Source organism: Fragaria vesca, linkage group LG6 (genome assembly GCF_000184155.1).
Source record: "Fragaria vesca subsp. vesca linkage group LG6, FraVesHawaii_1.0, whole genome shotgun sequence".
Taxonomy (NCBI): Eukaryota; Viridiplantae; Streptophyta; class Magnoliopsida; order Rosales; family Rosaceae; genus Fragaria; species Fragaria vesca.
Genome location: NC_020496.1, coordinates 37,667,966 through 37,683,887, shown reverse-complemented (window position 1 = coordinate 37,683,887; position 15,922 = coordinate 37,667,966). Strand labels below are relative to the sequence as shown.

Here is a 15,922-nt window from a genome sequence, read left to right as displayed (position 1 = left end):
ATGGCTGTTGTAGAGGGATTCAGGTATGCTCATCATGTGGTTCAACAAAGCGAACCCAACCGAGAAGGGTGGGAAGAGGACAAGCTTCTCATCATATTCAAGCTCTTCAAGATAAGTATACGTCGCCGTCACAGTCACGCTCGAATTCATTTTCGAGATAAGAATCAAATTGATGAAAAGGATATGTGGGCTAGTTTCTCCGATTTCAAGCATCAAGTTTCAGCATCCAATCCTAATAGAAATACGGAGGTCTATGAGCAGCAGATCTGCAGTTATCTTTCAACTATGTCCGTGCCGGAAGATAAACATCCGGCCATTATTCAAAAGTTATTCCGGGTGGTAGAGGCGGCGGAGACCTCCCAAGTCCCTGTTATTGTAAATGTATGGCACGCCCACTGCAGGATTGGGCCATACACCCGACGAGTAGGTCGTCAAGTTGGACCCAAATTCACTCCTGCAGCTACATCCGCAATCGAGGGTTTGAGGTCACTTGTGCATTTAAAGGATTCTGTTTTTCGACAGACGCCCTCGTGTGCTATTTGCTTGGAGGATTTTGATGTTCTTGATCAACAAGAACTCCCCATTACTGGATTGCCCTGCCAGCACCATTTTCATGTACATTGCATTGTTCAGTGCCTGGAGATCAGCCACCTGTGCCCCCTATGCCGATACGCGATGCCAACACAAGAAGATTAACACCATCAAGTGCTGCTGCTTTCTTATCTGCATGTAATGTAGTTGGTGTTGCTACTGAACTAAAATGTATCATCTTTTATTTACTGTGGCTCAAGCAACTATGTGGGATTCTCCACTGTGCTTTCTTTGTAATAACATATTTGTACATGCTATGATATGCAATTTGAAGTTTGGTTCTTGAGGAACACTTGGCAATCTATATATCATCTTTTGTTGAAATTTCTTGCCTTGCCTTGCCTGTTGCTTTGTTTGCTCTAACTCTAATAAACTGATTCAAGTTATTCAACTCATTTCATTACAACTGGATGTTTACTCTTCAGAGCTCAGACTTAATCTTGTGTTTTTTATTTCCTAGCACCAACTGTGGCATTCAGTTATGATCCCTTTTCTTTCTAAGTTTCAACCAGACTGAATGGCTTCATTGCAAGGACCAAACAGGGAAGGAAACAATCTTCTTTGTCAGTATACTAACCCACATGTATCGTCCAACAATCTCCTTATGTTGCTTCTTACTTTATGTTGCTGTTGCAATCATCAAATTGGATAGGAAATGGAGAGACAGAGACCTATCCATATCCTTTTAACACATTAGAAAGGAGAGACCTCCAAAAATGCCAATAACTGCAATTCTGTCCCAGTGTCTCCTTGCTTAAGCTTCAACTTCCAAATGAACAATTCATATCAAACATTTCTATAGTTGTTTTAATGGCCTGGTTAAAATCGTTGGATATTCAACACTATATTCTTCAGAAATGATACAAGTTCAAGCATGGTGAAACCCGTCCAGTGGCCTATGAATAGCCTTTAGCTAGATCTATCAAATGTCACATTATAAGAAAATAAGCAGTCTCTCTACAGGTATCTATATACAAGCAACTCATACCATTCCATGTAAACACCAACAAAATTCAGACTGATGTTGAACATGGCCAAAATTCAGCAGAAGCAGGTGCATCCGTGCATGAACAAAGATCACAGATTCATAGACCAGCAGAAGCAGGTGCGCAACATATGCACAAAGTGAAATCGGCAGTATAGAAATTAAGCGACTATTACACACTCACTTTGGCATCTAAAGTCACAAGATTTGCAGCCTATACTATGTCAAATGCAACTGAAGGAACCAAAATAGAGATAATAGCAGAAGCTATGAATAAAAGAGTAAAATGTGTCAAGAAAACTTGAAGGATTGTCACATTGGAGTGGGACTATATGAAACCAAGCAGTATATCTTTCACCATATTGCAACATTGTATATCCTTTGAAAAATTGAATCTGAAGCAAAGCTGAAGTTTTTGAACTAGATGTATATGAAACACACCTGGCTGAAAGACTCGGACTTTATCATATTTACTTGTGTGCTCTAACTAATTCATCATCTACCGAATCCAAATGAAGGTAAATCAAATTCATCCAAGTTAATTCTATCGCTTATATAACCAGAAGAATTCTGAGTACATCGGTAAGTACATCGGTGTCCCTTCTTATATCCAAACCTGAAATGCGAATCTCCTTTTCTTGTATTATTTTTTTTTCCATTTTTGTGTGAAAAAGGTAAAAGAAAAGAGAAACTGAATGAAATTATGAAACCGGACTCGTGTGAGCGGATGACTATAGAAACCAAGGGTGAACCGTACTATGATTTAGGTAGCACGTTAGCACTTTGATTTAGAGTTAGAACACTGAAACTGCAGACTGTTTTCTTCTTTTCTAGGAAAATGCAAAGAAGGTAGGCAACTTGGTTTAAGAAAGTAAAGGGATCATAATCCTTCTAAATTCAAATGCCACCAGTGAACATCGAGTTGCATAGAATAGCACCTAATTGTTTTTGATACAGATAGAACAGCATATAATGAAGTACGAGTTATTAATAGGAGCAAGCAAAGCTACTGGTTCATGGCAAGGGAACAAATGCAATGCATTCAACCATAGAAATAAAAGACGATAGATTGCTAAAAGACATCGATTTGCCCCAACATATCACTGCCGAATAGCATATCCTTTGGGCTCTACGGGAAGCGTGTCCTTCTCCAAAGACCCTCTGAGGTCGACTATCTCCTGTTGCATAATAAGTGAAATACTCCATGATCCGTATCGTACAAGGATTTGGATCTGTGTATCGAGGCTTTGCCTCCATGTGTATATATATTGAAAAAAATAAAAATAAAAGTAATTAAATACATCAATTAAAAATAAAAATTAAACATTTAAACCAATAAGATTAAAGATGAACATAAAACATGTGGTGTTCTGTGGTGTTCCAGGTACAAATAATAATTTTTTTCTCTACTATTAGAAAGTCAGACACCTTTCTTTGGTGTGAGTTTTTTTTTTAAAAAAACTACTTATATTACCCATGATAGAGTAGTTTTGACATAGAAAAAATAATCAAAAATAGTTAATATCGTAAAATAAAGTAATTTCAAAATATAAAAACAGAAAACAAAACAAAAAATACCAAAATAAAGAGAAAAACGTGGAACAGTTTTTGCTGAATATCAACTGCATTAGCTGTTATTTGCAATTAAAATCTAAAAAAAAAAACAAAAAGATAAAAGCAAATTAAAACACGCTAATGCGTGTGTTAAGAGGCTAGTCTTTACTATTAGAAAGCGAGACTCTCTTTTTGTGTCTTTGATGAAACTTTTTTTTGAATTACCTAAAAAACCAAGGTAAATAGAAAATTTTCAAAGAAAATAAAAATAAGTTACTATAGACATAACCTTAAAACACTATTAAAATTTTAAGGAGAAAAAAAAAGTGGTTTGTTCCCACTTTTGGTAAAGCAGTTATTTAAGAATTGGAAAATGCTAAAGACACAAAAAAATTATACAAAAAACTTATACCAAGTGATGTGGCATGTGCCACTTCATTCATTTTAATCCTAGTAATTTCCAACATGTCTACCAATACATTAATTTTGATCTAAAATGAAAACAGCAAATACAAATATTTATTATAAAAGTATTTATTATGAATCGATCAAGAGAAAATCTAGAAATTAGGGTTTCTAGAACAATGGAATGACAACGCTTCAATTGTTCATGAGCTCTCAAGTTTGATGTATCATTAATCATTCATTTGCTACTACAACATCAATTTGTAACTGATATGATACTTACTTATTTTCTTCTGAATAAAATTTTTTAATTGATACTTCGATCAATATAGATTGTAGAAATTTTGTAAGGGCAAATAGAATTGGGGTTTTAGAAGAATTCATGATTACTTGTGAATTGTGTTAGTCTAGGGTTTATTATACAATAGCCATGAATGAATTATTATACAATCTATATTACGGAAGATGAAGATGAGATTTCAGGGGCAATGATCATAAGCCCTGGCTAATACCCGTGCCTAACTCTTCTCAATTTGTCTCAAATTTGACAATGGGTGCAGAGATGGAGGAAGAAGCTGGAAGATGAAGATGAGATTTAATTGGTAAATTAGGGTTTAAGAATGAAGGGCTTATGTCCTATAAAATATCAAAATGAAAATAATTGTGTTTCGTAAATAGCTAAATATGGTTACAAAAATCCATGTTACTATGATATTGCAAACACTAGTATCTATGTGGTAGATACCACCTCATTTTGTATTCATATTTGGTAAAAAAATTTGTGATACGTAACACTACTCTTAAGAAATCGAATAATCAGATTCATTCAACTTTAAATAAAGTAGTACAAGTTAAAGTTTTCTCATTTTGTAAACCTACGTGCAGATGCACTGGTGAAAGACTAGTATATTAGAAAAAGAGACGCTTATTTGATGTTTTTGGTGAAATTTTTTTTTGAATTACCCAAAAAAACTAATATATTAGAAATTTCTTAAAAAATTAAAAATAATATTTATTATAGGCTTTATGTAAAACACCATTCCCCAAGACCCAGATACGAAAGAAAAAGAAGCCCCAAAACCTTTTTAATATAAAGGCCAAGGGAAACAAAATAAAACAAACCTCAAATCTCATTCTTTTAAACAAAACCCCAAAACCCAGATACGAAAGAAGAAGATGACCCAGAGAGAAGGGCCATGATGGAAAAGTAGGAGAGGGAAGGTGTGGTGCTAAGGAGTTCGACGATGCGACAATAATGGTGCAGCACCAGAAAGCTAACCACGACTGCACAGAGCCACAAACTGTAAAAAATATTTTGATGCCCCCCAACGTTTTCGGCCTGAGGCGGCCGCCTCTTTGGCCCTTGCCTCAGGTCCGGGCCCTGCAGTCATCTCTTTGCATAAACAAAATTGTTCGTCCGGCCGGATCTGGTTTCGTCACATCCTCTCCCAGCCGTAAGTTCACACTCGATTTCAATTTCATATTGTGCGTTTATCTCAATTTTGTTTTGATTCGATTTCTAACAAATGACATCACTTTAATTTCTAGCTATAATATTTAATTTTGAACGAACTCTCACGAAATCCCCAAATCTCCGAACACCTTCCATGGCGATTAAGCGCCATTTTACTTCTACTTCTGCAATTGCGGCCATTGCAGCAGCATCTGCTCCGCGTCTCGCCGCGTCTCTCTACTCCAAGGGTGGGATGGATCCTGATGTGGCTCCGTCCGTCATTGTTGTGGTATGTGAATCTGTAGGATGTGAATTTGCAAGTTCACTTAAGCCTAGTGCTGCTTACCAATTTGTTGAACAAGTTACGGCAATCATACATCACACCATTCTATATAAAACTACTGAAAATTCTTTGTCCGTAGGCGTCATCTTCATGCTTACATGCTAGTTCGGACTCACAATTTCACCTAAAGGTGGTCCTCCTTACCAATTTGTTGAGCAAGTTGCGTGCATCACACCGTTGTGTATTACACTACTGAAAAGTCTTTGTCTGTGCATCATGTTCAATTGAAAAATCTTTGTATATGCATCATGTTCAATTGTTCATGTTTTTTATGGTTACTCTTGCTTACCAATTTGTTGAACATGTTATGTGCATCACACTGTTGTGTATTTAACACTGAATAATCTTTGTCTATGCGTCATGTTCATGCTTATATGTTGGTCAACACTCGCAACTTCACTTAAGGCTAGGATTTCCCTTTTCAGTCTTACTTGCCTCAAAACCACAAGTGACATTTGATTTGTATTGCTGGGTGCTAAATTTGAAGTGCTTTGGTGACGCATAAACTGTTTTTTGAAGAGTTGCGATCGATTCTCGTATTTTGGATTTTTGGCATTTTATAAGTGCCATATATACCCAAACAATGAAGGTATACTGAGCTTGGTATATAACTAGTACGAACCTGAAATGATCTTGTATAATCTTTTTGTAGACTTTGGAGATCCTTGAGGCCGAGCAGATCTTTGGATCTGTTGGTATCCTCATGGCCGACATGTCTGTACCTGAGCCTACAGTTGCTGTTGTAAGAATTTTTTTCCCTTCTACTGTTATTTGTGGATTGTCATTTTTGGTTCATTTGTTAAATGAACTTAAATTTGGATCAGGCTGTAGTGGTTACAAAAGACATAGAAGAGGAGACTAATGATGACTATGGGTAGGGAGACTATGCAGATGCAGGAGATTATTTCAACTGCGGGAGCTGGTATAGGTAAAAAGTCTTGTGATTTCTTTTAAAACATGGTGTTTTATGTTAATATTGTGTACTAATATGGATCACCATGACTGAGAGAAACTAATATGGGAGTACAGATGATAAGCCAGTAGCAAGAGTGTTATTGTTCAATTTTAGGGAGGGTATTCATCTCATCTCTCTCTATACTGTTTTGCTCTGTCTACTGTGTTTACATATTTCAACTTTTTATCTTTACATATTTCAACCTTTTATCTGGTTCTCTAATTGTCCATGACTTCCTATATCACCCTGCTTTTTACCACTATTTTGCAATTTTAGAAGAGTATTGTAGGGAAAAGATGCTAAATTGATAATTAAATTATAAATCAGTTTGTGGAAGCTTAGATTGTTTCAGTATGCTGAATTGCTGATCATGAGTCACTTGTATCTGCTAAAAATGAAGTTCAAACTCTCTGTTTTGGCAAATAAGTACAAACTCTCTCTAGATAACACCAGATTAGTTATACATGGTATTCTATGGAGATTAGTTATAAGTACGGTTCATGAAGATATATGTTGCCTCTCTAGATTCTCATAGACCGTAATTTTGCAATTCCTTTACTTAGAAGAAAATGACAAATTTTGTTCAAAACCTGTGCTTGGTGAGGATGATAATTGTGTTCCAGTCCAATTTGGACACACTGTTTAAACTAGGACCAATCTTGCTAGATATACAAGTATATATTGCTTGTAATCCATTGTATGTATCATATATATGATCAGTACAGAGTCATGATGATGATCATAATTCAATCGAGCGAACGAACCTAAAAACAGTACTGGTCAGTATACCTTCATTGTTTGGTCATGTTAATTTACCGCTGAACATCAACACATTACCAGTCTGAACATATATTGTTTTGACTCTTAACATCTTTGCTCTTGCAATATGTAGACATCTCAGATCGTCGAGGCGGAGGAGTTGTATGCAGATGAGAACTTCTTTGCTTCAGAGCCTGCCGCCGTTCCTGTGGTAATTATATTTGGAATTATGATGAATACATGGAAGAATGATATGCTCAGTGAAAACCTTGTTAACCACTGTTTATTTATGTAAGCTCTTTTCTGATATGCAGATTGCTCAGATTGTGGAGGCCGAAGAGTTCCCCGATGTTGAGGTTGGAATAGAGACTGCAGTTTTACATGTGGTATGTATTATTTATTATAAATTTTATGCATTTTCTTGTGTTACTTAGTGACTCATCATTTTTTTTTCTTTCTAAATGATCTTGGACTTGTCATTAGCGCGCTGATACTGAGGATGGTGTAGAACTTGGATATGGAGATGAGGAGGATGGAGATTCTGACGAGTATGGGGAACTAGACTTTGGTGACTATTTTGACTGTTGGGGATAGGTAAACATTGTTGTTCCGATTTCTTTTGAGAGAAAATTAGACGAAAACCCAAAATACTAGACCTCGTTTAAGATAAATCCATACATATTTTCCTTTCATTTTACACCCACTCCACATAAGCAAACTTACCATATAGAGCATATGTCTATACTTAATATTTTTCTTCATTTTTCGGTTTCTCTGATTTGCCCTTCAGACTGTAGAAAGCTAAATTTGGTATCTTTCTCAATTTTAGCATCAATTTGAAACTCAAATATTGAGCTAAAATTTAGTTGGATTTAACTTTGTCATAATCAATTACATTCTTTAATTTCTTGCTTTGTTATTACTAACTTGATTGTATATATGTTATATAGAGAAGTATACCATTTGTAATAGAATGATTCTTTTCATTCCTAAGCTCACATTTGGTGTATGTTTACATAGTCGAAAAATGTCTAATTGTAAGGTACACGTTCTTGTTCTTTGATTAATTTTCTTCTTTTTAGGTGTATAGTCATATCATTTCCCATCCTGATCGAGATAACTTTTTACTCTCAACTACTGACACTTCTAATGTACCTATTAAGTAGGGCATGATAGGATAATATACCTAAAAAGAAGAAACCCAAAATGGGGTTTAGGGTATAGGGTTAAGGTATAGGGTTAGGGTTTAGGGTTTAGGGTTTAGGTTAAGGGTATAGAGTTTAGGTTTTAGGATAGTGGCGTCAAATACATACACTAGAAGAGGGATCTAGGGGTTGACGATATCCTCTTATCTCTTGGAACAGTGTGTGAACACAAGCAAAATGTTCATCTTTCACTTCAATTTCTAGCTATAATGTTTGATAAATTCCTTTTTAATTTCCCTTATAATAGTCCTTGTGTCACTGTTCCTCGTCCTCCACTTGTCGTAAGTGTTTCATTCTGCAAATTCAATTTCATTTCCTGTTTGATGCGATTTGTATGATGCGATTATGATGCTATTTACTCTCTGTTTTTTTTTAGTTGGATGATGAGGATCATTCCATCATGGAGGAACTACACCATTCAATTATGGATACTCTCCTTTTTGAGATTGCTGATCAGATGAATGATGGGGGGGCGCTTGCTGTGCTGCACCTGGTATGTAAATCTGTTGATGTGAATCTGTTGTGTGAATATGTAGGATGTGAATTTGCAACGTCACTTAAGCCTAGTGCTGCTTACCAATTTGTTGAACAAGTGACGGCAATCATACATCACACCATTCTATATAAAACTACTGAAAAATCTTTGTCTGTAGGCGTCATCTTCATGCTTACATGCTAGTTCGTACTCACAATTTCACCTAAAGGTGGTCCTCCTTACCAATTTGTTGAGCAAGTTGCATTCATCACACCGTTGTGTATTACACTACTGATGTCTGTGCAGCATGTTCAATTGGAAAAATCTTTGTATATGCATCATGTTCAATTGTTCATGTTTTTTATGGGTACTCTTGCTTACCAATTTGTTGAACATGTTATGTGCATCACAATGTTGTGTATTTAACACTGAATAATCTTTGTCTACGCGTCGTGTTCATGCTTATATGTTGGTCAACACTCGCAACTTCACTTAAGGCTAGGATTTCCCTTTTCAGTCTTACTTGCCTCAAAACCACAAGTGACATTTGATTTGTATTGCTGGGTGCTAAATTTGAAGTGCTTCGGTGACGCATAAACTGTTTTTTGAAGAGTTGCGATCAATTCTCGTTTTTTGGATTTTTGGCATTTTGTAAGTGTCATTCATACATCTTTGTGTGCATTAGATCTGCCAGGTGCCATTCATACGTCTTTGTCTGCTTGGATTTTTGGCATTTTATAAGTTCCATTTATACCCAAACAATGAAGGTATACTGAGCTTGGTATATAACTAGTACGAACCTGAAAGGATCTTGTATAATCTTTTTGTAGACTTTGGAGATCCTTGAGGCCGAGCAGATCTTTGGATCTGTTGGTATCCTCATGGCCGACATGTCTGTACCTGAGCCTACAGTTGCTGTTGTAAGAATTTTTTCCCTTCTACTGTTATTTGGGGATTGTCATTTTTGGTTCGTTTGTTAAATGAACTTAAATTTGTATCAGGCTGTTGAGGTTACAGAAGAGACAGAAGAGGAGACTAATGATGACTATGGGCAGGGAGACTATGCAGATGCAGGAGATTATTTCGACTGCTTCGAGGGAGCTGGTATAGGTAAAAAGTCATGTGATTTCTTTTAAAACATGGTGTTTTATGTTATTAGTGTGTACTAATATGGATCACCATGACTGAGAGAAACCAATGAAAGAAAGTTAGCACTAGTGAGAAATTGTTTATTATGAGGAATTGTGTATTCTTCTGTCAAATTTTCAGTTTGCTTTGGTGTCATTCCTTTCTGATTTTCAGTTTTCATTGCAGCAATCCATGAAGGGTTTGTGCAGTTGAAGAGGAGCTCCTAGAGAGGTAAGACACATCCAGAAATGTAATAGCTTTTGCTTGAACAAATCCGTGCCTCACCCAAATTTCGAGCTCTTGAACTTGTCTTGGGCTATGGGGCACATACGATTGAGAACTATATATTTGAGTCTGAAATATATTATTGAGGACTATTATTCTGGTTATAGTTCAATTTCTCCCTGAAGTCTTGGTCATGGATTGAGCAGTCTCTACTTATTGTTATACACTGATCACCTATCTGATGTGATTAGTGAGAACAACAGTCTGGCTTATAGTCACTTTGTTGAAGTATCAGGAAATTGGTACACTTAGTTCTGCTGCGTGTGAGTGGTTTCAAAGTGTTATCAATTTCGTTGATGTTTATGTTCATGTTAGTGCACATAAAGTGCAGATAATAAGTTTCATGCTGGTTTTTTTTCTTTTTTTCTTTTTTGGTTTCAGTGAAGAGTTTCACGGTCTATCCAATTTCCTTTGTTGCAGATAATTGTTCATTGAAGTCATCTATGTGATACTTCCTGTACTATGGGATGTGATTTAATCAATATCCATCTTCAAAGTGATAATTGTTCATGTTTTACAATTTCAATCCTTGGTGCATTGCTCATTCTTGTTTAGCATTTCCAGAAGATGATTCGTCAGTTTAGCATTTTCAGAAGACCAGTACTATATAATCTTGATAATCTTATATCTCTCCCTAGTCCCTACTAACATATTTGGTGTGGCGTCAGTTAGTATGAGTCCGTATGAGAATATCATACAGCCATACTTACATGTTTTACTTTTACCTTCTGAGTTAATTTGTTCCCACAGCTAAAAATGTCGATAAAAAATCTGAGATCGACTTGGTACGTAGCAATCACATGCATATAACTGGTGCAGATTATTATTAGTAGGTTTTGCAGACGTTTAACAATGCATATTATGAACATGAGTTTCATACCATCAATCTTGCATGCTAGCAACATGATAGCTATAGGTGTGACTTGATTTGATAAGAACTACGAATTGAATTTAAACAAGCACACATTTGAAACACGTTCATATTGTACAATCCCAACATGTTATTGCACATCTTCTTTTTCTTTTGAATCTAAGGAACAGCCAATAGTCCAATACTATTGCAGAGCTATCCTACCAATAGACTAACATAACATAGTCCTTTTAAGATATTGGAAAAAATTAAAATTTTGTAATTTTTGCTTTGTGGAATAAATTTGGTGGTATAGATTTGTGATTATTTTGATCTAGTTCGTTAAATTAAATTGGTGATTCAAAGGTATTCGGATCGGTTTGGTGACACTTGCAGAACTGGATTCTGATGGGAAACATGTCATTCTCCAAAGAGCCTGAGGTTGACTATCTCCTTTTTTGCCGCAGAGTGATAGTAAGTGAAATACTCCATTTTGGATTTTGGAACTCTTAATGGATCATAATCCAACCCGACCGATCTGGCTCTTTTAAAAGTATTGATAAAGAAAATTTCAGATTAATTATTTAGACAGTTAAGGTTGAGAATTGAGCTCGATCCTTAATCAACACATATTATCTCTAGGGTATGTCAATTTTGAACTATATAACATCTTAATTTCGTGTCTTTTATGAGAGGATCGAGCTCAAATTGGCTTACGAATATCGAGTCTTGTTAAGCAGTTGAGATTGGCAATTTTTGAGTCAATTAGTGAATCTCGAAGGTCGGTACGTATTCTATTCCTCTTATACAACCCTCAAGAACCTCCTTTTCTAAAACATTGTGTTGGCCGTGGCTTAAAATTCAACCTAATTCAAGATAAAAACCTCACAAATTTGATTTAGATTTTTGAATTTCGTGAGTTCCAAAGGTACTTATGTATCATGATTAGATAATTGAAAATGTTTGATTTTAAAAAAATAAGAACATTTCATTTTGACCAAAAAGTTTGTCTGCTGTAGCAAAAGGAATTTGGGATGAAATCAAGCGAAATTCGCATACACAAATTCGATTGATATTTTTGAATTTTGTCATAGAAGTACTTATTTATCATGATTTTATAATAAATAAAGTTTGGTCTAAAAATAAGAACAACAATTTTGGCTGAAAAATTATTGTGCTATAGCAAGAGAATTTGGGCTAAAATCAAGCGAAACTCATATACACAAATCCGATTGAGATTTTTGAGTCACGCCATTTAATAATAGAAAATGTGTTGTTAAAAAATAAGAACATTCAATTTATAGTAATGGAATTTAGACATATTTTCTCTAATGAATCAATCTAAGGAAATAATTTATAATGTTAGGTATAATCCAATGATTAAAGATTTTCCATGAAATAACTATATTATCGATTAATATTTTGTCTTAACTTCTTAAATCTTGACCTTTGTTGTCACTCTACCATTTTGTTAACTAATTTAGGCATCGGAGCGTTGAAGACCGCTTAGAAGCGGTCTCCTCTCCTAACCTAGTGTGTTGTTTGTATTAGCAGATTAAAGAACAAAGACTACAACAACCGCTTATAAATCCGTATTGTGACACTGTGAGTTGAGATAACCGTTTGTATACTGCACAAACAGTTCATTATCAAGTTAACTGATCGATCCACTTTTTTTAAAAAAGGAAAGGAGCAACCATAGGAAAGGTGTTCCATATCTTCGAAATGGTGATGAGATGTTAATCCCCCTGCATATATCTATAGAATGAAAATCTTTAGTTTTAAGTCTTTTCCTTAATAGCAATCACGCACCAAAAAAAAAAAACAGAAAAAAAAATTCCTTTAGGGAGAATTTTCAGATTCCAACTTTACACTACCAAGTAGATGAGATTATCTTATTTTGAGTTAATTAGTGAATTTAGGATCGTGTTCAGATATATAACACGAAATTCATATCGCCAGATAAGCAGGGACGTGGCAACTACTCAATAAGAATTGACGAGCTCGGTCACTAGAAACTCCGAACTCTAAAAATGGATCGTCATCAGAATACCGAAACGGCGTCGTCGGAGGCGGCCACCATCGAGCACCGAGCCTACGCCAGGGTTGGTCTGCTCGGCAACCCCAGCGATGTCTACTACGGCCGTACGATCTCCTTCAGCCTCGGCAACTTCTGGGCCTCTGTCAAATTACACCCCTCCGATGAGCTCGTCATCCAGCCCCACCCCACTCACGACCTCGTCGTCTTCAGATCTCTCCCCCACCTGGTATCATCTTCTCTCTCTTTTGACTCTTCAATTTGACGAAAGCAAATGAGGGCTGCATTGTTAATTATGAAACTCCGAAACAGGTGAATCGTCTTGATAATGAGGGCTATTACGGCGGTGTCCGATTACTGATGGCGATTTGCAAAGTGTTTTCCGATTATTGCAAGGAGAAAGGGATCCATCTCGACTCGAGAAATTTCACTCTCTCGTATGATACTAATATCCCTCGCCAGGTGATCTGATTTTGAAGTCATTAAATTGAGTGTAGTGATTGGAGATTAAGTGAGATTTGAGCTGTGTGGTGATGGTTTTGGGATTTATTGTTTTCGCAGACGGGGCTTTCGGGGTCTAGTGCTATTGTGTGTGCTGCTCTTAGCTGCCTTCTTGACTTCTATAATGTGAGGCATTTGATCAAAGTGGAGGTCAGGCCTGGCATTGTCCTCGAAGCGGAGAAACAGCTTGGGATTGTTGCTGGTCTTCAGGATCGGGTTGCGCAGGTTTATGGAGGCCTTGTTTACATGGTAGTCTCTCAACCGTTGCTGTTATTGATATGTCACATATTGTGTGGTGACTTATCTGCTTCGTAGGAATTCGGCAAGGAACACATGGATAGTTTGGGGCATGGCATTTACACACCCATGGACGTTAGTCTCCTCCCGCCTCTATATCTCATATATGCCGAGAATCCAAGCGATTCTGGGAAGGTTAGTGTTACTCATCATTAGCTCCCCCATTGCTTTTTGGTTGTTGGCAATTAGTTTATGAACTGACATAATGAATTGTAATGGCAGGTACACAGTACAGTTCGCCAAAGGTGGCTCAGTGGCGACGAGCTTATAATATCATCAATGAAAGAAGTTGCAGATATTGCAAAAGAAGGAAGGACAGCCTTACTCGAAAAGGACTACACTAAACTAGCAGCTCTCATGAACTCTAATTTTGATCTTAGAAGGTTTGTGATCTCTGCATCTTTGCATTTGCGTCATGTTGTAGGAACTACTACTCATCGTTTTATTATGAGATTTCCCGGTTCTGATTCTTGAAGCTCTTATGATTATGCAATGTTGTTACAAAGAAAAAGGCAATGTCAAAATGTACAAAAGGAAGATGATATTTACGTGAGCATGTTTTTCATACATAGTGAGATAGGATACAAAAGCTGCTTAGAGTTTTTATACTGTCATCACTCAAGGGTGATTGTTGAAAACTTCACAACACATTCTGTTTGTTGTTGAACCTTAAAAGCATCATTTCACTCCTAATCCTCTAAACAAACAAGAAATTTATGTGTCATAGAGTTGTCAGGCTACCTTTTTATATATAATAAGTAGAGAGAACAAAGCAATTACATATTGTCTGGTGTCTACTTGAATGATGAATGGCATTGGGCAAGAGTGTAACAGCTTACATTTTCTAACCATCTCACAATTTGAGCTTTCTGCTGTGCATTTCATTGCTGCTGACTTTCGCAATATGGATGTTGTGCAGACGCATGTTTGGAGATGATGCTCTTGGTGCTTTAAACATAGAAATGGTAGAGGTCGCTCGAAGGGTTGGTGCAGCCTCGAAATTCACAGGTAGTGGAGGAGCTGTGGTTGTATTTTGTCCTGATGGCCCTTCACAAGTGAAGCTATTAGAGGAAGCATGTCTAAGTGCTGGTTTTAAACTTGAACCAATTAAAGTGATTCCGTCTCTTCTTAATGAGGTTGATCTTCAAACCCTGTCGAAATAAGTATTTGCATTCTTTCCAATTTACTTCTTAACCATACGCTTCATTTTCTGATCCCTCCTCCTTCTCTTGTCCCATTGCTTGTATTGGTAAAGTAGAACCTTCAGTTTGTTCATGTTTATTAATAAAAGGGGAAAGATTTCAATTTGGTTTACATGCTGTCAACTTGAACCCTCTCTACCTACATGATTGGCTGGGGCGTACCACGTGGCTTATGCGGTTGTCCTACCTAATTCTTTGAGATAGCGGTAATAAGATGTCATTACTTTTCTAGCAAGTAAACTGTGGTCAGAATTCAGATTTTCTGCTTCGTTTTGCCTTTCAATTTTCATCGGTGATAAAGAAACAGATTGTTTAGGTTACGACTTACGAATTGAGCATGTTTCACCTTAACAAGGACAAACATTGATCGACCAGCTTGTTTTAATGCGAGATTGTTTTCACATAGACTCAACCCCTAAAGCTCAACAATAACACATACATGTGTATTGTATTACCTACTCGGATTGTCAAACAGGGAATAACATTTTATCCACCCCTGTATCTTTAAAGGATATTGATGACTTTCAAACCCAGAACAAATGATGTGCCAAAGCAATCTCTTTCACAATAGGGAACCATAAAATCATGAAGACCACAGTGTCACACAATGAGTAAAGGTGACAGACTCGATTCAAAAATGTAAGGTAATGGATTTTCAGATCATTAACAAAATCTGGAGCGAACCACACAATGCAGACTCCAAAGTTTTAGGTCGGGTCTTCGTGCTTTTACGACTATGAATGGGGCTCTTTCATTGCCGATGGGCCTGAAAAGCTTTCACGAAACGAAAATGGAGGATACCAGCGCTCTATATCTCCATTAACATTATGATAGTAATCTTAAAAGAATAAATATGTATCAAGCTGGAACTGATAGTAAATCATTACAAAAAAGAA

At 36.5% G+C, this 15,922-nt stretch overlaps 3 protein-coding genes across 3 annotated transcripts; all 3 read left to right on the top strand.

The window, feature by feature from the left end:
- Window positions 1-696, top strand: LOC101306263. The gene has a single exon (XM_004306334.1). It carries the CDS (start codon window positions 1-3, stop codon window positions 694-696), a length of 696 nt encoding a protein of 231 aa, XP_004306382.1.
- A 5,306-nt stretch (window positions 697-6,002) lies between these two features.
- Window positions 6,003-10,116, top strand: LOC101310045. The gene is made up of 11 exons (XM_004304622.1): window positions 6,003-6,073; window positions 6,156-6,259; window positions 6,361-6,405; window positions 7,007-7,065; window positions 7,179-7,256; window positions 7,360-7,431; window positions 7,529-7,639; window positions 8,627-8,743; window positions 9,556-9,645; window positions 9,727-9,835; window positions 10,040-10,116. Exons 2-7 carry the CDS (start codon window positions 6,193-6,195, stop codon window positions 7,637-7,639), a joined length of 432 nt encoding a protein of 143 aa, XP_004304670.1. The 5' UTR covers window positions 6,003-6,073; window positions 6,156-6,192; the 3' UTR covers window positions 8,627-8,743; window positions 9,556-9,645; window positions 9,727-9,835; window positions 10,040-10,116.
- A 2,410-nt stretch (window positions 10,117-12,526) lies between these two features.
- LOC101309753 (glucuronokinase 1-like) lies at window positions 12,527-15,138 on the top strand. The gene is made up of 7 exons (XM_004304621.1): window positions 12,527-12,593; window positions 12,951-13,255; window positions 13,339-13,488; window positions 13,588-13,776; window positions 13,843-13,959; window positions 14,047-14,207; window positions 14,744-15,138. Exons 2-7 carry the CDS (start codon window positions 13,022-13,024, stop codon window positions 14,985-14,987), a joined length of 1,095 nt encoding a protein of 364 aa, XP_004304669.1. The 5' UTR covers window positions 12,527-12,593; window positions 12,951-13,021; the 3' UTR covers window positions 14,988-15,138.
- The last annotated feature ends 784 nt before the right edge of the window (window positions 15,139-15,922 follow it).